The sequence below is a fragment of the Anarrhichthys ocellatus genome, unplaced genomic scaffold (genome assembly GCF_004355925.1).
Source record: "Anarrhichthys ocellatus isolate YVR2014 unplaced genomic scaffold, GSC_Weel_1.0 scaffold7, whole genome shotgun sequence".
Taxonomy (NCBI): Eukaryota; Metazoa; Chordata; class Actinopteri; order Perciformes; family Anarhichadidae; genus Anarrhichthys; species Anarrhichthys ocellatus.
In genome coordinates, this window is record NW_022280037.1 from 7,627,603 (window position 1) to 7,649,549 (window position 21,947).

At 42.0% G+C, this 21,947-nt stretch overlaps 1 protein-coding gene across 1 annotated transcript in view; it reads left to right on the forward strand.

The window, feature by feature from the left end:
• The window catches only part of dph6 (diphthamine biosynthesis 6), a 56,129-nt gene extending 35,291 nt beyond the window's left edge, over positions 1 to 20,838 (forward strand). The window contains exons 13-15 of the mRNA XM_031847141.1: positions 8,418 to 8,666; positions 13,460 to 13,847; positions 17,944 to 20,838. Coding sequence (XP_031703001.1) covers positions 8,418 to 8,666; positions 13,460 to 13,847; positions 17,944 to 18,062 — 756 coding nt within the window. The 3' untranslated portion in view covers positions 18,063 to 20,838. The remainder of the gene's footprint in view (positions 1 to 8,417; positions 8,667 to 13,459; positions 13,848 to 17,943) is intronic.
• The last annotated feature ends 1,109 nt before the right edge of the window (positions 20,839 to 21,947 follow it).

Genomic DNA, 21,947 nt, shown 5'->3' on the forward strand with positions numbered 1-21,947 from the left:
CCATTTTACCCCTCAATTTAAATAGGGAAAAAGGGAGAGGTGCAGTGGCTTGACTTTTTATTTGTGGAATGAAATAACTGAATACCAAATGCATAGATAAAAAGCATAGCGCCATGTCCTGTCCACTCCCATCACTGTCTGAGAGAGGAGAGACGTATGACCATCCCATTACTATGGTAACTAGCCACTATATTCAGAGCTGCCCGGGTGTGTTTTTTCCCCCTGCAGTGACGAGAGGGCATAGCTGACAGGGCTTGCACACACACACACACACACACACACACACACACACACAGATAGGGAGGGACTGGAAGATGCTCCTTGTGAAATATACTTCTGTGGCAAATACAGACAGAACAATACAGGAGCTATTTGCCACACACATACTAGTGTGGTGACATACAGAAACTAATAGGGAACAGCGTTAGGGAGAAATATAACCCCCTAACTTATCAATATTTCACTCATAGCCAAACATTTTTTTATCCAAAACAAGTAACACAAACTTTAGAGGAATCTAGCTGTAAGGAAATGTAATTAAACATATGTGCAAATAGGGAAAACACAAAACTGAATTGTTTCATATTTTTGACGTATAGTTATCAGCCAAATAGAATTAAATTAAATTGTCTAGAATTGTATTAATAGTGTTTTGTTAGCACATAATAAATGATATATAACAATAAAGCTTGATGGATGTGTTACCAACCAACACAGTGTTTGTAACACTGATAGTCACCCACCCAGAATGAGTGGCTTTTAGAGACGGCTTGTTACTGCAGCAGATTCCCCTACTGACTGCTGTGCAGCCCTGCACTGTGGCTTGTGTATTTTAGGAAACTGCTCTTATAGATGGTTTCTATAATTGTTATGCACTCACTATGTTTCTGCGATTCCATAAGCTGCACACATTAAAAGTGGCAGTCAGTGCCTGTGGTTAGGAATGATTATTACATCCGCATGCAATAGTGTGCGAGTGTTGCCATTTTGTCTTCATTAAATTAGCTGATATTTTTTTCTTCAGTACTACAGATGAGTCAGACAAGAGTTAGCGCTTACACTCCATTTACTTTTGGCCACTCGCTTCATCAAAAAATTTGACACGGAGCAATTCTTCTGAGTAGTAACTTTTAACCTGGGTCATTCATTTTTCAAAAGCCATTGTCATCAAAACACGCTTTAGTGAGGTAAAAACGGCTGCAGATGAATAATATACAGCCCCCTGATTTTTTTTTTTCTGCGGACATATCAGCATGTTCAATTTTAATATATATTTATTATTGATATTATGGATTTATTATGTAAGGGGATGTCAGGCCCCGTAAGTCTGGGTAATGTAATGTAGTTGAGATGCTCAGGGTAAGAGTTCATTCAATATAAAATAGAGTACACAATATTTTCCACATGTCAACATTTATTGAGTTGAATTTGATGCTCCGACACAAATGTTAATATTTGCTCTATTTTTCAGCAGGGATTTTCAGTGCAATGCATTTTATCATTTTGCTGTAGTAAGAATGTTATTATCTCTGGGGCTCTTTTACTGTAAAATAAAAATGTTTACAACAACTTCAAAGTAGGTATAAGCAAGGATTTCTTAGGTGGAAAATCTTTCTTCTTAGATTTTAATTTAATTAGACACATTTCAGCTACGTTTGATTTTCATTTTTTGATGATAAAAAAATAATATAGAAAAACACTTTGTATAGATATTGCAATGGAAACCACATACAGAGGCAATTTTTTTATAATTTCCCCCCAAATTTTCCTCCATCCATATTAATGGATCTCAACTGGTGGAATTTGTGGTTTATTTATGCAAACATTTTGACTTTGCAGAAAAAAAGTAAGAAAATCCGAGAATACTTCGATGCTGTCTAGCCAGTCTGTCCAAGGATTGAGTGGACCTTGTATGAACAGCATTGTTGATACTCCAGCTGCCTTTTTAATGCAGCCATACTGCCATCTGTTGAGACCAGAAGGGACTACATCTCTTTGCTCTCCACTGCATGTTACCATCTTGTTTAGTCTGTCTGTCTTTCTTTTTTTTTCACTTGTGTGTTGTCCATCTTTTACTTGTGAATACTGAACTACATGGTGTGTCCATTACAAGCTACAGAGTATCAACAGGGCAGAGAAGACGAGGTGTGTGTGTGTGTGTGTGTGTGTTTAACTGGATATTTTGATGCAGAGGACTTTTCTCTATGGAACCAGCAGCTTCATGTCGTTGGGTTGCAGGCTGTTTTGTTTTTGACATTCAAAATGTCTTATGCAGAATAGACATATCACACTGTGGTCCTATCCTTCATATCGTACACATACACACACACACACACCCTGTCACACACGCAGACTTCACCACTTCTCATAGTTACGCTTTAATGGTTGTGCCATTTTGTGTTGACATCATTCTTTTGTGGCCAGGTTAGTTTGGTGCTTCCATCATCGGCCAGGCCAAGAGATGGAGCTTCAAAAAAAGAGGAAAAATATGAAAAGACAGAAGAGACGAGGTGGTCACAGCTGGGAAGGGAGAAAGAACGGGGGTTGAGGGTTGCAGTTTCAGCATCATTCAATCAGACAACATGCCCCTCAGCTGAAAAAGCGAGACCCTCCCCGATTCTCTCGAATTAGGGAGATTAGCGGGAAAGCGCATAATGCAGGATGATGGAATTTGTCATAATTTGCATTGTCCTGGAAAGATTCGGTTTGATAGAGCGATGCGTGGAGGGGCTTGTCATATCCCACGGGCAGGTCATAGAGGAAGCTTGGCAGAAATGATTTTTGCGATATGTGCATCAGTCGTAAAAGCCTCAAAACCAATTTGTCAAAAAGTATGAGGTCGGGACAGTTGAAGGCAGCAGGGCATTTTGCCTAACGCAATGAAAAACCATGCCCCTCCATCACTCTTCATCCACAGCCCGGCTCTGGTGTGGCACAGTGCTCAACAACAACAGACAATTTTATTACATCAGCTTAGAGGATTTTTTATGTTTTATTTGATCCTATGTCTTTATTTTACATAATTATAGCAACAGTCAATTTAGGACAAAACACAGAAACCATGCCACATTGTATCAAAATTAGTTTTATTTTGTGGTAAAAATCTATATATTTTTGATTGTGGAAAGATGTATTTATTTATTTGTTTGTTCATGCCTGTTGGCATTCTGATGTGTCTCCCTGAGCATCCAGCAGTCAGGCTCCTCTGACCTTGGCTGTAGTACTGAGCGGCAGCTCCTGACTACCACAAAGTTGACCAGAGCTGACATGACAGTGTTACTCTTCCACACGGCTCAGTGTCTATGGAGTGGGCATGTTGAGGGCAGACATACAGGCACAACAGAAAAATAAACATAAGCTTGGAGAAGGTGGGGGTTGGGGGAAAGGCCAGTGTCCCTTAGACTGACCACACGTTGCCTCAACAATGGTTCATTGTAGTTGTGTAATTTTGAGTATACTTCTAAATTTGTCATCAAAATAACCCTTGTGTTTTGAACGTATAGTTTGTTTCCTGAAATAACTGTGCAGTTTTAAACCTGAGAGAATGCGTTCAGAAATGCCCTATACTTGCACTCTTTCTCTTTGTGCACTTCATACGGCTATTTATGTCGCCGTTAAGTAACACTGATTTTGTGTGACAGTTGAGCATACAGGGGTTAGGCTCAAACTGGAGCACAAACAGGAAGAAAAAAATAAAGACAGTGGGAGAAAAAACAGGAGGGAATAAAAAAAGGCAAATATCTGCCTCCCCCTTCCCATGAAGCCTTAAATGAGAAGCCTAACATGGGGAGAGATTCTGTAGAGGGAAGAACGGTTGTGGTTCTCCTGAAAGGTTTGTATTTGTAGAAATGAGGTGTCAGAAGAGGCAGGATTTCCTCAGGGCGCAGCACAACATGAGCCCATCTCTTATCATTTCCCACTCCCAGACGTGATCTGCTTTGAATGCACTAATGCTGAAAGAGCCCCACAGACTTGAAGCCAGTTCAAGATGAAATCACAGCACACATCCCTGACAAACTGCCATCCACCACACAAGGATTAAACAGTCGTTGCAAATCAAATCCCCGCCAAAAAGCAGAAATAATATATGCACTTAAATGCATTCAACAGAACTTCAACCTCTGTTTTTTGATCCCCACATTTTTAACTATTTTCAGCGATTTGCCGACCCTAAAATATTCAAGAAAAGAAGAAAATGACTAAAGAGTCAAGATAGAAATTTGGAAATTTGTCACATATATTAAGAATGTTCCATAAGGGATTGAAAGTATACCAAAGGGTGTCCCATTTAAAATAAATGATAGTTTATACATCAAATCAAGTTTTGAATGGAAGATAAAATGTAAATGCAGCATCCTTGGTTTGCTTCTGGCCTATTTCTACTCAACCATGTCAAACTCTATAATGTCTATATTCACTATTGACTATTTAGTAAAGGCATACAACTTCCAAAAATAAAAAGTTTTAGCTCAGACTTGGAAAGCATGGTGCTCTGAAGATGAACTCTTTTACCCTTACTTCATGATGAGGCTGTAAACAACACTCGCAAAGATGTAGTAACAACAAATAAAGGACATATTACAAATATGAATTACATTTTTCATTTAATTACCCACCCTGTAGCTGATACTGTGCTGCATTACCCTTTTAGCGTGGTTACATGTGTCCTCGCATAAGGAAAAAGTTACACCGTAATAATCTAACCTATTTTACACATTTTGTATTATCATTTTCCTGGTTAAATTATGCATGAGGTCTCAATGGGGAGAAATGTGACCATTAGCATATCTGATAGGAGCGGTGGAGCAGTTTTCCACCTCCCTCTGTCCTTGGAACCAGGCAGAAAAACCCTGACTGTTCGTCAATACCAGGTCATTTTATCTAGGCCAGCCCAGTTCATCCATACCATCCGAAAGCTCAGCTAATGACACCCGGAGACGTTCTCAACACGATGGGGGCCCAGAGGGCTCCAACACCAATGTGAATATAGTCTAGCACTGTCTGGTCATCTCTGGAAGCTCTTTGACAAAAAAACTGCAATTAGAAACACCTCAGACACACCAGCCTGAAACGAGACACCGTTAAGGGTTGGAAGTGGACACAGCCAGGCGCTCCCTGATACATTTACATGTATGTTTCTGTCTGCAGCTCATAGGGATGGAGAGAGCGAGAGCGTCTTTGGGGATGGTGACCTTTTGACTGGTCATTGGGTTTATTAGAAAAGTGATGCCGTTTTTTATCCTTGAAATAAAAGTTGATAAAGCATGAACAAAAAAAAAAGGGGGCTGCTTAATACTGAGATGGAAAGAGTGTGATGTGCTCCATTTTTACTTTAAGGGCTGCTTGATCACTCAGAATTATTCAATAATTCACTGTACGATGCGAAACATGTACTGACAAAATGATCAGAAAGAGATACTGTGATATTGTTTGCTTTTCTTATATTTAGATAATAATAATAATAATAATACATTTTATTTACATAGCGCTTTTCATAATACTCAAAGACACTTTACATTAAAATCTAGATTATACATTTTTATTGTATCAAACATTAAAAAGGAAGATTTCAAAAAAGCAGTTGACTAAATGGAACAAAGTTGAACTTATAAACATCTTGAATTCATCAAATATCAAAAATGAGATTCTGCTTTGATGTTTATTGTTTAAGCACTTTATGTTTCTCTGATGGAATAAATGATCTGAGATTTAATAAAACATTTTTTTTTTTTTCAAAAAGGCAACTTTTAAAAACCCGAAATTTCTGAAAATCTTTAAAGTCGTGACAGAAAATATCCGACATTTTTAAGAAGCAGTAGAACAGAAAACGTAGTATTGATTCACCCTTTTCTCTGTGGGCCATTTAGACTGCTAAGACTAGCATTTGAAAGATACTTACCTTGTTATAGAAAGTTTAATGTCATACGCAATTGTTTGACCCTCATGAATATTAAAGGATCCCATCTCTGGCCTATTAAAAATGCATGTGGCATTGTGGTTGTTGATCACGTTTAGAACGCCCATGCAAATTGGACTGTCTTCCCTGTCAAGGCCTAAGATGAATAATGTAGTTGTGTTGTATATTCAGGGACACACCATTGACAGTCAATTAACAAGTTTGATTGGTGTGTGAACTCATTCTTTTGAACTGTTAATTTTATGTAAATAGTATTCGCTCTCCCTTCTCCACTGTCTCTCCCCCATCCAGGTTCACCAGAGAAAGATGTGCCCCCCCACCGCCACAAACCCCCAAATCCCCAATTCCACCTCCCACTAAGAGTAACCAGAGCGGGGTCCTTAATAATTGATCATCACACACCTGCTTGGTAGAAGCTATGGGAGTATGCCTTTAACAGTCAAGGGGGGCCCATGCTAGCCCCTTTTGATATTCAAATATACAAATGGTAGCCGGCCTTTATGAATTCAAAGTGGATTGAGCTCTTTTCATGGGGACAAGCTTGTTAAGAGATTCTGGCCACCCGTCCAACCTGATGGAGCCCTTCTTTGTTGGAGTGGATATGATGGCATTTGATGGCTCATAAATGGAATGCCAATGACAATTTGTTGTTGATGTGTGGGAATCTGGCTTTTATGTGAGGCAGACGTAGTAAATGCAGGCACTTGGGTAGATTGTGCTCGCAGGTAAATGATCCGGTGATTGATCCAACTGGTTGAAAGCAGCGAGGGCCTTATCTCATCCCTTTCTTCCCCCTCACTCACTCGCGCCCGTCTTCCCTCCATCTCTTGTCTCCCGCACTGTCCCAGTAATTTGGAGCAGCAGTGATGGAAACTGAAAATTCATCAAAGTTGACAAGTGAACCCATGGAGCTGGGGATCATGGCAAACCCATCTGATTATGGAAATAGCCATGACCATGTTTGCCCTCTAGCTAAGCACTTGTGCAGCTAAAGCATCTTGTTCTGCTGGTATCCCATTAAAGACATACATTTCGGTAACAAAAAAAATATTCAGTTTTCCTCCTTTGAACAAGTTGTGTCTTAACCAAGAAAAGAAAGGGCTTGTTTTAAATGAGTGGGAGGAGAAGTTTGGTTGAGAGGGTGCTAAGTCTGGAGTAATACATCTGGTCCATGCTAACTCTGGTAATCTCACAGAGAAACATGACACCCCTGGCTGTGTCTTTGCTAATCAGTGAAGGACCTTGTCTCGGGCCATGTATCAATTGATTCAGGCCTTCTTGATCCTCCCTGGAGATCTGCATGTGCTCCAAGGTCCCTGCATAGGCCAGCAATTATCAACACGTCACCAACAGCTATTTGCATTGACCAGCAGCTAGTGTTAAGCCCTAATGCCATCTAACCTCAAACACTGGTGAGCCACGGGGTCTCTAAAGACCTGACCTCCTTAATGCCACCCCTCATCCGCACTCATCTCTCTGCATTAAACAGATAGATTTTTTTTTCAGGTTTCATTATACGAGAAGCTTAATTCTAACAGAGGTATTTAACAGAGAATTGAGCTTATTATCACACTGTAAATAACACGTGTGCAACGGAGACACATTGGCAGGCTTCTCACAGAACAGCTGCTTGTGAAATAGGAGTTGTTGGTGATAAGATGCTGATAAATGGAAGAGGTGAAACTTGTTAATTAATACACTGCTTTAAACATATGCTTATAATTAATGTTAATTTGATTAATGGCACCTCATTGATGAATATTGCACTCGGGGGGGGAAAAAAAGTTTCATGACTTGATTCTTCCCTCTAGTTTTTTGGTTGAACTATACATATTTCTATATTGGTGTGCATATACATGTCATCAATTTTAGTTTTTTAGGATTCAGGTTCTTTGGTGCTGAAGGGCAGATATTTCTCTTAGCAATAAGTCTGTATTCCTTTTGTTCATCTCACTTCCAAACACTACCCTATACCAGATCAGTTCAAGGCTGTAATTTAGTTTCCAGTATGGATAAGTAGAGAGATGTAAGCCTTATATAGATATATGGTCAAGCATTGGAGTATAGGGCGGCAATATCCTAAGAAAAGGGGCGACTAGCTCACTTGGCTAAGAGGGTCGATCCTTGGCTGGGACGTGTTCTGAGTCAAAGTGTCTCTGAGCAAGACACTGACCTCCTAGCTGCTCCCCGGGCGCCTGTCATGGGCAGCCCACTGCACCCTGATACAGGGATGGGTCAAATGCAGAGACAAATTTCCCCCTTAACGGGATAAATATAGTATAATTTCAAAAAAAAACTGTACCCCTTACTTGTTTTTATCCTCACTAGTGGCTTGGCGGTACAGACATTCATTTGTCCCCTCAGGATAAATTGCAATAATTTTGGTGAAGTAGAAAGTACACCCTCACCAAGCTGCTAGTTTGGCTCTAGACTGTTAATATTCGGTTTATCGTAATAAAGCCAACACTGCTGTGTTTTTCTTCTATGCTCTTTTCTCCAGGTTGATGAGTCTGTTTTCTGCGCGGGCCAAATTGCGTTGGTCCCGTGTACCATGCAGCTGGTGAAGGCAGGCACCGGGACGCAGGCCCATTTGTCCTTCAGCTATGTGAAGAAGGTTCTGGAGGCTGTGATCAGCGGCCTGACTCTAGCTCATGTCGTCCAGGCCCACTGCTACATCACAAGACACCAAGACATCCCCATCGTCAGGTCCATCTGGGAGAGCACGCTGAGGGCTGCAGAGGAAGAGAAGGTCAGCCTCTGTCGAGTGAGATTTTTGATTTATGAAATATATACCAGTGGTTAAGAAGAAGAGCAACGACTGGCTGTTTTATTGATAACATTGATCATACTTATAGTATGATACTACTCCCACATAGAATGAACACATGTTTAATGTATTAGAAGACAGTGGGCCGTGTGGATGAATAAGTAAAAGAAGAGAAACTTGATATGGTAGCCAAGTTTTTCAGAGAGGCCTTTCAGAATTGTGTTTTCTGATTGTGAAATGAGGAAAAGTTCCTCGCCCCGCGCTGCCCCCTTGAGACGCAAGCCGCTGCGACTGATATTTACCAGCGAGTGCGCTCATGAAAAGTTGATGATGTGGGAAACGCTGGTGTCTTTGATAATGTGGAGCCTGGCACAGAAGCAGATGTCTTCCTCAGAGCTTTCCTAATCCTTTGCCCCCACATACCATTTTGGAGCTCCGTTCAACTCTCAGAGCAGCTTATCCCCCTCTTCACCCCTCTTCCCTGCCACCTCCCTCGATCCTTCCCTCCATTCCACCGCCCCAGCTTACAACCCCTGCTCCATACGTCTAATAGGGGAACCAGCCTCCCCTGGCAGCCCTTCTCCTCCCACAGTAATCTGTCTAGCCATGGGAATAGGCCCTCACGGAGAGAGCCAGGAGCTCACCTCCAACATGTGGCTCTGTTCAGTGGTGAGCAGTGTTAAAGATTAGAAGAGAGGATGTCAACTTTGTGTCAATTCCACAAAATTCTAGCAGTACATATCAAATTCTAACTGTTATTGAAGGCCAGCACTCATATTCTCAAAGCCTTTAAGTTACAATTTCTGAATTCAAATACATAAACTACAGTTCAGCTTATCTCAGTGAAGAGCTAGCGTCTACTTGTGAATTTGTTTGACTTATTGCGCCTTATTGTACACTCACAGTGGAATATACTTCTTGAAAGCGCCGCCAGTATGCCGTCAACTTAGCATGCAGAATGGCTCATTCAGATAACAAGGCTAACCAAGGGCAATGCTCTGGGAGGTCACAAGACTATAGGCCCATGTCAGAGGTCATTGAAGATGGACAACATCGGCCATCTGTTGTGCTTCCGTCTCAGTTAGCTGACCCAGGATTGCCACCAGAAGACCATGTTTTATTTTCAACTGATTCCCAGATTAAGCAGCTGTAATTGACAGCTCCATCTGTAAGCAGGTGGGTTCTCCCCTTAAGGATAGAGCCAGCTGAGGTGGTGGGTTACTAACCTGAGCACACACTCTTTATTTGCCTGTGAGGCAGATCCTCTTGGTGTGACTTCCCAACTTGGCCCTCACATTCTCTCCTCTCTTCCACTTCAAGGAAGTGTGGTGGGGGGCTACTGTTTCATCCTAAAGTCGGTGAAATGCTCTCTCCCTGGGGTGGGGATTATACAAAGCACCGGTGCTCATTTGAACTGACTGCAATTAGAATATTTAACTCTGGTCAAACCCTGATAACATGACTCCTACAGACAACAGAGATAACTCCACTGGCTGGCATTAGCAAAAAGAGTCTTGCTTCACATACAGGCAGCTTTATGAGGTGAAACATACAGACATTATTAGGTATAAATTAGAAACTAAGTTAATTCCCCCCTTTTCAAAACAGAGTTGATAAAGAGAAAAAAAAGGAGAAAATAAAACAGAAAGAGAGACCAGAAAACGAGAAAATAGACAATATGTTAATATAAGGTCATTGACAAAAAATGCAGTTAAATATCTCTAATTAAGTACTTAAATAAATCATGTTGCATTTTGTGTAGAGTCAATTAGGTTGAAACCATGTGCACAACATTTACTATGTGGTTAAGTTATGGATGATTGAAAACCAGTTGTTAAATGTTGGACTATGTACACTTTCATATCAAAGAAAGATATGACACCAGAACTTTGAAGTGAAATGATAGAAAGACCAGTGTTTAGGGTGTCTGTGAAGCCACAGGGCCGTGTTGTTGTTGTGCGTTAATCATTTCTCTAATCAGGTGGACGAAGAAGCTTGCAGGGTTAATTGGGAGCATACTGAAGTCGCTACAAGTGTGAAATTGTATTTACGGTGCATTAAACCACCAAGAGCCTGCTTGTCTGTGTGTGTGTGTGCAATGGGTTTGAAGAACAGGGAGATGTTGATGTGATAAGTCCATAAATGTTAAACAGACGTCCCTTTGTTTGTACAGCAATAACAGGTTCTGAAAACATGTCAAAAAGTGGAAAATGATCATGAAGCAGATTTTAATATATTTATTTTCACACACACTATTCATAAAGGTTGTTTTGGAAATGTGGAAAAGATTTTTAAAGAAATTATTGGGTTTGTTGAAATGTTGATTGGTAATGAATTGAATTAAATAGCACTGCATTTGCAGTGTGGGGAGTTTCCTTCCTGTATACTAAAGTAAAACCCTTTTTAACTGATTTCTCTCCTGCTTACTTGGGACTTTAGAAGTAACTGTGGCCCCTGCTGCCGTATTTCTATAATGGCCTCAAACCCTTAAACTTTTCCTCACCCCACTGACATGGCCCTGTGTGTTTCATTTACACAAACAGTCTGACGAGCTTCAGAGCGGAATCTTTAAAAAAGCGAGTGAATGGGAAGGGATATTATAGCAGACTGACAGCACTACAGTAAGTGCTGAGACATGAGCCACATGCTGAAGGCGTCCCGCTGGGCAGGAAATGTAGGGGAACTGGCTAAGCAGCGCAGTCCCATCAGCTCCCCGCTGTTCCCCGCCTTTACACCACTTCCTTATTACCGTGTTTACCGTTCGGCTTTCACGCCTCTCGGCCCTCCAACCCACTGCACGCTTCAGGCGCACGGACATGAGTTAGAGGGAGGAAAGTGGGGAGAAAGAAAACAAACATAAGGAGAGGCAGGTCACACCCCATCAGTGTAGAGAGCTGAGCGCAGCAGATCCAGACTTTATCCGTTTACCTGCTGCCTACGGAGTGAGAGAGCACTGGGGGAATGGCTGCATGCCCTGGAACTGAAGTGGGATGAAGTAATGAGATGGACTGGTGGAGAGCAGAACAGACCCCTCTACACACACATACACACATTCTGCCACCGGCCTGCCCCTCCAGCACTCCGCTCCACCATATATCAAAGTTTGTGTTTTATTGGATTCATTTAATAAATGATCTCTGGTCAGGTAGGGATGTCAGCCAGTGTTCCCCTTCTCAATCCTCTGGCAGGGTAATGGAGGTCTGATTCTCACACATGCACATACAGAAACACACACACAATGATGTATCTTTAGCACATTTAGTTCAGCAGAACTGCTGAACAAACCTGCCACCTAATGTAACATTTTGGTGGCTACATTAATAATGAAACAAAAGGGGACTGATGTAACCTCGCCCGACAGCTCTGACAAAAAGTCAGCAACTGTGCCGTGACAGTTAAGTCCTGCCAGAGGCTGGAGCTGCACCGCTGAAGTCCCCTGATCTCCTTGTGGACGGTCGGTTGGGTATAGTACCTCTGCACCCAAGGCCTGCAGGGTGGCCTTTAAGCCTGGCTGAGCAGGACCCCCTGTCCTGTCACTTCTCTCCCCAGTTCCCACTTTCTAGTCCATGTTCAATCACTATTGACAAGTGCAGGAGCGGTTCCCTCTAGGAGAATACCTAGCCGGTGCCAGAAGTGCTAATATAACATTTATCAAAGCATAGGACACGTATATATGTGCTGTCACTTTGTCTGACATACTAAGAGGTCCGTGCTGACACGGCTATTGTTCTCCGCTCTTGTGATTGTTATTGTTGATCACGGCAAGCTAGGCTGGGTTCAAAACCAGCAGAGTGAAGAAATCTTAACCCCCACACTGCACAAATACTCATTCAGGGCACTTGCTTTTTTCATGTTGTTTCACTCTCCAAGGCAAGAGGTTAGCTGTTGATACACAATTAAGCGTTTGCTAAAGTTTAATCTGAAGGTAAGTGCTGCCTCACTGAATATGGCTGATTGGGTCATGACGGGTTCGTCTGTTGAAGGGACAAAAGAGGCCGTCGTCTGCTCTTGTCAATGATTTCTGCTTTTTTTTGTGAGTGAATATCAAAATAAAATGTAAGTAACCTGTTATTATTCTGCACTTACGAAGTGGGGTGTAAGTGGATGAAAATTGATCCAGCAAATTGAAAAGCGGGTTAAGTGTTTTTGCCCTATCGACTCCGACTGAAATGGCGGTTATATAAAACACTCATTTCTCTCCCATTAGCAGATGAAGCCACAGCCAAGTATTATTAGAGGGCCATATTGTAGCACTGCTCCAAGACATTTTGTTACTGCTAATGGCTCTCAGTCCTGAGGAGAAAAAAAAATAAAGAGATTTTGGCTCTATAGATGAAATTGAGGCCATTTTCCACTAAATGTGTGTGGTGAAACTGCCATAACATGTTGTGAGTGATCTTCTTAGGAAGGTGAGAAGTCATCTAGGATAGGACCTGTCATGGTAACAAATGCAGCTCACACTGAATGCATTTGTGCGGCTGCAAGCGGTGTGGCTTCTTTCTGAATAGTTTGTACACACTATTATTACCTCACAATCTCGTGTTAATTGATAGCCTGTCAGTCTGTCACATAAAAACCCTGTCTTAGTGCTGTGTGGTTGAATTTTTACCATGTGCCTTACAATAATGTTTAATGTTGATGGAGGAGTGTTTGCGGTCAGAAGAACACAGCATGCATCCCAGCAGGAGGGCCATACATTTGATTGCAGTGTGTAGCACAACACAGTATATAATTTGCCAGCCAGTGCATCTAAATTCCATCTGTCTGCTTTGCAGGACTTGCCGTGGGAGCCTGAGATCAAACCCGCGCCATTATTGGTCATCGTGGTACCAGCCTTACCCAAGGGCGCAGCTGTTGAGCTTCATGTAACTGCAACTCAGGATGATCCCACCAAAAGGACTTCCTGTCACATGACTACAAAGGTGGCACGCGTATCCGTAGAGTGTCACACCGTCATGTCTGCCGACATGTGCAGTGCTTCACTCTCACTGTCCCTGGCTGTGCTCGGCGATAACCAGGAGGTCACGGGTGTAAAGGATGTAACGGATGCAGTTGCCGCTACTTTCAAGAAAGCCACGGAAAAGATGAATGCTGAGCTGGTGTCATTGTGTGCCAGGGTGTTCTACAAGTGCCGCCACTCACTGGCACAGCAGATCATCCAAGGTATTTCGCTTTGTTTCCCACTCAAGACACTACACGTACACTTTGGATTGATCTAATATTTACACTCATTAAGAGGATTTATCCTAAATACGCTGTTCTGTTGAAGGCAACGCTGCTCTTGCAAGTCGAGAGCTCCACATCACTCTATTAATGAAAACAAAGTGACAGCCCGGCTCTCTCTCTGCACTGTCTCTCAAAGAAAGTTTGGAGCTGACATTGGTTAAGTAAACTCCTAAGATATTCTAGGAAGCAGTCTCTCCAGAGGATCTCCACTTCTTCCTGTTTAATTATTGTAATCCATTTGTTGTGTCTGCACTGTGTACAGTAACCCGAGCAGCTGGCACAGTCTTTTGTCATCATTACACTTTTATGCGGCACCATCTCCCGCTCCCGGGATTCTAGGTCCTCGTCAAGGCAAATGTGGAACGGTATTTGTTTTATCCTAAGAGATATCGCTCGGAGGGAAAAGGGCGAGGAGCACATCGATCACACGGGCTCAGTTGTCAAGTCATCGCTGAAGCAGTCAATTAACATTTTGGAATCTGTGCCAAACCAGCCATCTTTCTGTCATTTTTAGCTTTGACATAACTCATCTTCTTGAGGACGTGAATTATGGTAACCAGTGATGAATGGAGGAACGGTCGATCCGTTTCGAGTACGTGCTGATATGCATGACAGACCAACAGTGCTATTTGTTTTGTTACCCTATTATATAATTGTTATTAACATTGTTTCTCAATTTATGATGCGTATCATTTATTTTTTCTCATTATCCACAAAAGAAGGAGAGCAACGAGCAATGAGGAGGAATCTTGTCCAGATATTTCAAATATGAATTTTATATGCAAAATGTATCAAATAGATGTGGATATCGCAAATACATGCTACATCTTTAGCACAGTTGAAATCAAAATGAACTATTGATGCTTCTCTTTGGAAACTATGGTAGTTTATCTTCAAAAAAAACCATTAACTGTGTTACTGGGTCATTGGTTTACTGGAGCAAAAGCAACCTCAATCTTCACCCTTGAAATGTATGTTTCTTTGATTATTGACTGCACAGACTGCTCCCCTAAAACCATTTACTGACTCATCATCGAGCTGGAATCTGTTACCTTACCCCGCACGCACAGCCCAGCCCTGGCAGCTTACCCATGGGCGTTTTTATGGGTCACAGCCTATGCTCATCGGGTGATGAATCCAAAAAGTCAAAGGAGGAAAAGTAACACCTCTGGCGCTAGCAGTCGCAGCCTCAGAACTGCTGCTGTCAGCGCGCAGACAGACAACAACACTGGAGCAAAATGTGACTGCACCCCCCCACCAACCCCCGACCCCACCCTTGGGTTACTTGCGTTAGGATTCACAGCTGATAGACATGACATATGCTTCAAATGAAACCTTTAAACATCTTGTCTCAACTTGTTACTTACGATCGAAAGGTTCTCTGGAAGATAGACGGCCACATCGCAACAAAAACTTTTAAAGAAGGGCCTAAATACGCTCTTGTGTTTAAAGAAATCCATTATTTTACACTCTAAGTATCAAAATCAAATACGTTTAGATGTCATTGCTTCCAAATAGAAATCATCCATATTGATTTTGGCCAGTTGGGGGGTGGCTGAAACAAACTGAGAACACAACATTGACATGTTTTCACCTTTAAAAATGGTATAAACTTTCACACATCCAACCGATACAGAGCAAAATGTTCACTTCTTCAACAGCTGAGAGCGGTGAGAGTGAACCAAAGCAGTTGTGGGCCGGGAAAACCAATACGATGAGCTAAGAGATACTATAAACCTCTGTAGAGCTGAGAACTACAGAGTTAGGTGATACTTCTTTGTGGGCTCATCACGACTAGCAACCTCTCTCACATACAAGTTGGCGTGTGATCTGTTGTTGGTATCAAATTATTGACTGTAGCTGCTTTGGGGGAGGATGTTTTCCGTTTCTCCATGGCTCTACTGCACACACTCAGCCCCTCATCCTCTTTGTTCACTCTCCTTGGACTAAATGACAATAACAATTTTCATGAGCCAACACTTGCTAATTACCTCCTCGTTTACCGGTTAATTTGACCAGTTTGGAAGTCAGTGTAGCACAACTAAAAACCACTGGCGCTGGGCGTTGGCCACCGCTTAAAAGCCCCATAAGCCCAGCAGGCATCAACCATTCCACTCAGGAACCTCCTTTTCCTCTCCTTTTTGCCACTGCCGTCACTTACACCCCTCCTTCTATTCACTTACAATATTTATATATTAATCAGTTTGAACAAAAATGGCTTTTGACGTTTAGCATAAAGGGGTGTTGTTGGTTTTAGTAATGGTTTGGTTTTGAAAACACAGAGATTTTAACAGTAACCTTTTCAACTCCCCGTGTGTTCGCCGTGAAGCAGAATAATGGCTGGTCCTCTTGGGGAGATGGTTTAGTTCCATCCCATTGCTAATGTGATGGCTTTTTGAATCTTGCAGCCTCTGTCCACTGGGCCTCTCAATGAGGCGCCCCGTGTAGCCCAAAGGGGGGGCTGAGCAACCAGGGAATGGGGATTGGTTGGATTTTGTGTGATTTTTACAGAAGCATTAATAGGGAGTGGAGAAAAGCGATCTGTCTTTTCACTAGCAAAGACAAAAGAACACAAAATTGCCTGGTCACTCAAGTCACCTTCCCCCCCCCCCCCCCCATGTCTCTCATTCATGCATAAGCAGGCATGTCTGTGTACACAGACACTGAAAGACACTCTCAAAGAGAGAGCGCAATTATTTCCTATCCGTTAGTACAAAGATTAAAACGTCCTGACATAAAAGAGGCTTAGTGCGCAAGGTGTGATGAAGGGTGTGTTTCTTCTCTTAATAAAACCATCCTGTCTGTGATCTCTCTAGCTCACTCAGTTGTCAGCTAGCCATCTTCAGAGAGGATCCTGCTTCCCAGGGAGCACCACATGCTCTGATAACACATATTTAGGCTTTTAATGCCCTCCAAAAAAGGCCTGTGTTCACTGGGGGTATTTTAAGCTGTAGTGCATATTAGCTAATTAGGGTGTGTGGGCTCTTTGTAAGGATGTTTGGCATGCTGCGTGTGCTTCACATGAAAGAAAATGAGGCTTATTAAATAGTGCTGAACCGCTCACGTAACCTCTCCGTCCTGATTTCTCGCTCTGCAAGTTCACATAAATGTCAGTAGTGGATGTCATTTAAAAAGCATCGGTTTGTGTTTGTCCACTGAGACCCAGGTTTAGTTGTCAGCAATTACATTTCGGCTGTGGTTGGTGAAAAACTGATTGATTTGCTGTAGTGATGGTACTAAAGTGTAGCATACTTTCCCTACTATGCCAGATCACAGTGACCACCCCCGAGTACCATCCAGCATGGTGAGGAATAAGCCAGGACAGTCAACCATGAGACAGGAACACTTGTGACCAATTAGTGCACAGAGCAGAGGAGGGAACGGGCAACATCCCAGCGGGCTGCTGCTAAATAGACAGGCTGTCATCAAGACCAGGCTCTGAGACGCTCAATGAATTCTCACATGTCCACTGCCCGTCTGTAGTCCGGCCACACACGCACTCACACACACACACACACACACACACACACTAACAACATCTCTTGGCTCCAGTAAAACTGAGAGGTAGTCCCAACACAGCTTCCTAACATCACAACACAACAGGAGCAGAGGATGCATTGCACTAGACCCCCCCCCCCCCCCACACACAGACAGGATTGTCCAAAAGGGCATGTCAGGGTCCCCCCCCTTTCTTCTGTGTATATGTGTTTGGTTGTATATGGCTCTGTGTGTGAGAGTTTGGGGGGGTTAGCTTAGAGTTCAGTCCTTGCTGACCATATGTCTGCATTGCAGGGAGTCGGATTGGGGGTTTAGGTCTACAATCTGCCAAGGGTTTGAGAATGCCAATAATTTGTAAATAGGCCTGTGATCCCCGGTCGAAGGGTTAAGTGCAGCCTCTGTCCTGGGAAAGCCCCAGTGGAGCAGATATATGAGAACCTAATGTCCAACTCCAACCTAACTTCCCATGAAACTAACGGCTCCCTTTTTTTTGCAATCACCCCCTGATCTTCCTCTCCGTCTTTACCTTTGCCAGGACTTGAAGAAAGTTTAAGAAGCTCTCTGGGAGAGTCCAGTCCTTCTGTGGCCCTGGTTCCAGTCCTGGACTTGCCTGATTCCCAGATCCTCCACCTGTCCTGCTGGCTCAGTTTATAGAAACACAGCCAGCGTCAACAACCAGACTCCAGTCATCCACATCACTGGAATTCATTTGGGCTTTTCTGAAGGAGTGACTCTGACAGCCCAACACCTAATGACTTACAACAGGTCATCAGTGAATGTGGAAAATAAAAACTGAATAACTGCTCATTAATGTTGACTGTTTGTCACTGCTGATTGTTGAAATGCAAAGCTGTGTCTGTCTGCAAGTGGTTTTGATCATGTGCGGTTCTGAGGATGTGTTTATTCCACTTCATATCCCAGAACCTATACGCTTATAATTCACTTTGTCCTCCCCTGGAGTTGAATACTGCAGCAGCTGTTATTCTGCCTCGGAGAAGAGTCTTATGGAACCTCTATAACCTGAAGCTGCATACCAGAGGACTGGAGACCGTAGTCTACAAAAGGAGACACCAGCAGTGTCTCCTTCCACGAGGCGATAAACTGTACCCCCTGATATCCCACTGTTTCTGCTGGAATTTCTCTCACCACGTCAGCTAACACCCCTCATAAAGGCCTAGCGCCACCGCTAACACCATCTGTTCAGTTGTAAACCTGTAGATTTACTGTGTGACTGTTTGTGGCAGTGTGTAATGTGTGCGGATGAGGGGGACTGTGTTCCCCGCTCTCATGCTCTATGGGATTCAAGGTGTGTTATTATTGTGTAATAGGCAATCAGCACCGAGCACCTGAAAAGATTAAGCCTCTTTATGTTTTCTATTGATTCTAAGGCAACCTGGTTAATGGGAGAGGGACACTACAACACACAGTTGCAGGGCAGGCGTGTGCGTTTGTGTGTGTGTGTGTAAGCGCTGGGGCTGTCAATGGACATTGTGACGATGTGGGAAGAAAACAACACTATTAACCATTGCTCCTGGAACATTTCTTTTCTCAAAGATCATGAACCGTATTGATGATGGAGTTGGAATGCTTCTTCACTCCGGCTATTCTCTTCATTGTGCTTGTGATGGCGGCAGAGTGGAGTGAGCTATTGATCTTCACCCCAGCCGCAATGTTCTTTTGATTGTTGTTATCAAAAATTGAACAATAGAGGCAGCCAATAGGGCCTGAAGATTTTTATTGAGGGTTTGAAAAACACAAACAAGCAATTATTTATGAGAAAGAGCAAGCCGATGCCCCATAAATATACAGTGTGTGTTAATGTGCACTTGTTTGGTTTTAAAGGGCCTCACCAGGGGGACATTCAGAATTGTTGAATGATGCAGCTGTCCAATGCACACTATGATATAGGTGTGTTTTAATACAGTACTTTCATTATATACTTGTACCACCCCAGTCAAGTAAACACCGATACATTTATTCCACAAATATTTGATTATATTTCAGTGTTTTCAATAAATGGAGCTGTTAAGATTTGGCAATGACACAAAATAGCTGAAGAAGACATCCCACTAAGAAGGTTTTCTTTGTCAGTTGTAGTCTTTAAAATGTCTAAATGTGTGTAACAGTCTGAATGCCAAACAAGACTGTGCTGAGCAAACGTGCATGTTCAGCAGTCTTGGTAAACATACAGGAAAGATTGAGAAATGTTTTTTTGTCCAAATTGATCAATGGAAATAAAGAAACGGCACACACCAGCCCAATGCATCGCAATTAAATATGTCCACTGCATTTAACTCTATTATTAAAATCCCACATTTGCAAGACATTTCTGTATTGAGGTTTGAATGCATGTGCTTTTATTCCTCTTAGTGGAGCAACGGTTAAATTACAAAGGCTTCATAGCACGGCAATACAAGACTAAACATTTCTGTAAACGCAGAGGAGCGCTGCCACTAAAATTCTGTGCACGACCGCCACTTGTCGATCACACTATAAACAATACATTCTGTCTTTCAGCGGGCCTGTTTTCATGCAGGCACAGGCAAAGCAACAAATATCATCACACCCTCATCATAGCCCATGTGATGGCCTGTGGCAGACACATTTCTTTGTGTTTTTACCTCTGTGTGTCCTCACAAAATGAATAAAGACAGGGTGACATTTAGTTTTCTCATGTGTTTTGTCAAATGTATATTTTCTGCCAAGCTGACCTGAAACCGCTCTGCAAACAAACTGGTTGTTGTGGCTAACGTTGTCCTTTGTGCACAGTGTAGCAGCCTGCGGCTCTTGTCATTGTGGCCTTGCACATGGACTTTAACTGTGTGTTTCTTCCTCCAGGCTAATCAGGCTGATGTGTGTGACTCTCTTTCCCCATAGCAGTGGGCCACAGTAGGGGAGCCCAGCTCAGAAGCGGCCACATTGCACGAGATGCCTCTTGAAAATGTGGTCTGTTTGCCTCAGTGACTGTGGTTTTGTTTGTTTGCATATTTGAATCATTTTTGTTACAAAATGTATTGTTTTCTTCCCCTGACATTTTGTGAAAGCATGTCTTCATGGTCACAGCACTGACTGAATGAAACTTGTTCTAACTGTTGAACTGGTAAGCCATCACATGCTATTAAGTGGTGTCTGCTGCCCTCTTGTGGTCAACATAAACAGTGTAATTTAAAAGCTAAATAGTTTTCAATTCCATTCGTGCAGTATTTCTACGATACCGAGTCCCACAAATGTATACATTAAGCCATTAAGCATTAAAACAAGAAATATTTTACATGTATCTCTCTTCTATAATAGATCACTGATATATTCGGCTCAATGTTTTGCGTTAAGACACTAAAACATAGAATTATTTTCTAAACATTTCAATTTTTTTTTTGTATTTTGAATTAATGGAAGTATTTGCATTTTAGTTTTTTTTTTATTCTTGATGGTCAACAACTCAGCGTTATATTATAGTATATTACGTATCTTTAATTAAACATAAATAAACATGATTTAATATTTTGCTGTGCAAATTTCATCTTTTAGACATTTTCTTGAATAACAACTTAATCAACAATGACAATGATTCATTTTTGTCGATTAACTAATCGATTTTACTTCTACTACATATAGGAATATCAAATGACCAGAAAAACTGAGGGGAAAACCATATTCATATATGTAAATCCAACAGGGTTTGAAAGCCTTTGGTTGATCTGCCTGGGTCTTGCTAGACTAAACTAGGTTCACAGACCAAAACCCTAAGACACAACACACAATTGAATCACAATGCTGTCTATTGGTAAGGCCTACCTCTGAAAAGTGACATTATTATATTTTATTAAACCTGCCAAAACAAAGGAATGGATATGTACAACAAATCCAAACAACACTTGGCGCAGGACAGACAAGCAAATCCCTCGGCTCAGAACTCAGAATTGTATATACATTTATAGAATAATAAATAAATGTGTGAACCAAAATGAACATATCAGAGGGAACAGCTGGTTTAAATATGAAGTGGAAAAGCCCATCGCATGTGAAATTAACAGAGGAGGACTGCTAACCCACCAGGCTGCTGCTTACAACACTGGTACAACATCACTGCCTTTTACATTACTATTACAGTCAGAAGGCATGATTTGTTGAGCCATCTGAATAGGAAAAATGTATAATTAGTGTACTTTTCACACCATAGCCTATGCTCTGTAAGCTGGATATTTTATGTAATGGGCTACATACACTGATGTGATGATGTACAGTAAAAAATTAAACATGATTGTGATAAGGGTCTCTTTATATTTGTTCCTCATTAATAAAACAAAAATGTTTAAGTACGGGCACGTTTTCACAGAGGTGCTATATGATTGCAATAAAGTCGTCGATGTCTGTGCCAAGTTGTGGCGCAAGGTTTGATATCCATCAGCCTTGGCCTATCTAACGTGGGGCACAGCAGAACACTTTGTTTTGACCTACAAATGAAAGTAGGCCGAGCAGAGTTATTGAAAGGGTTTGTCATTATATGGGTAGGTTTAGCATCATAATGGCATGGTCGTA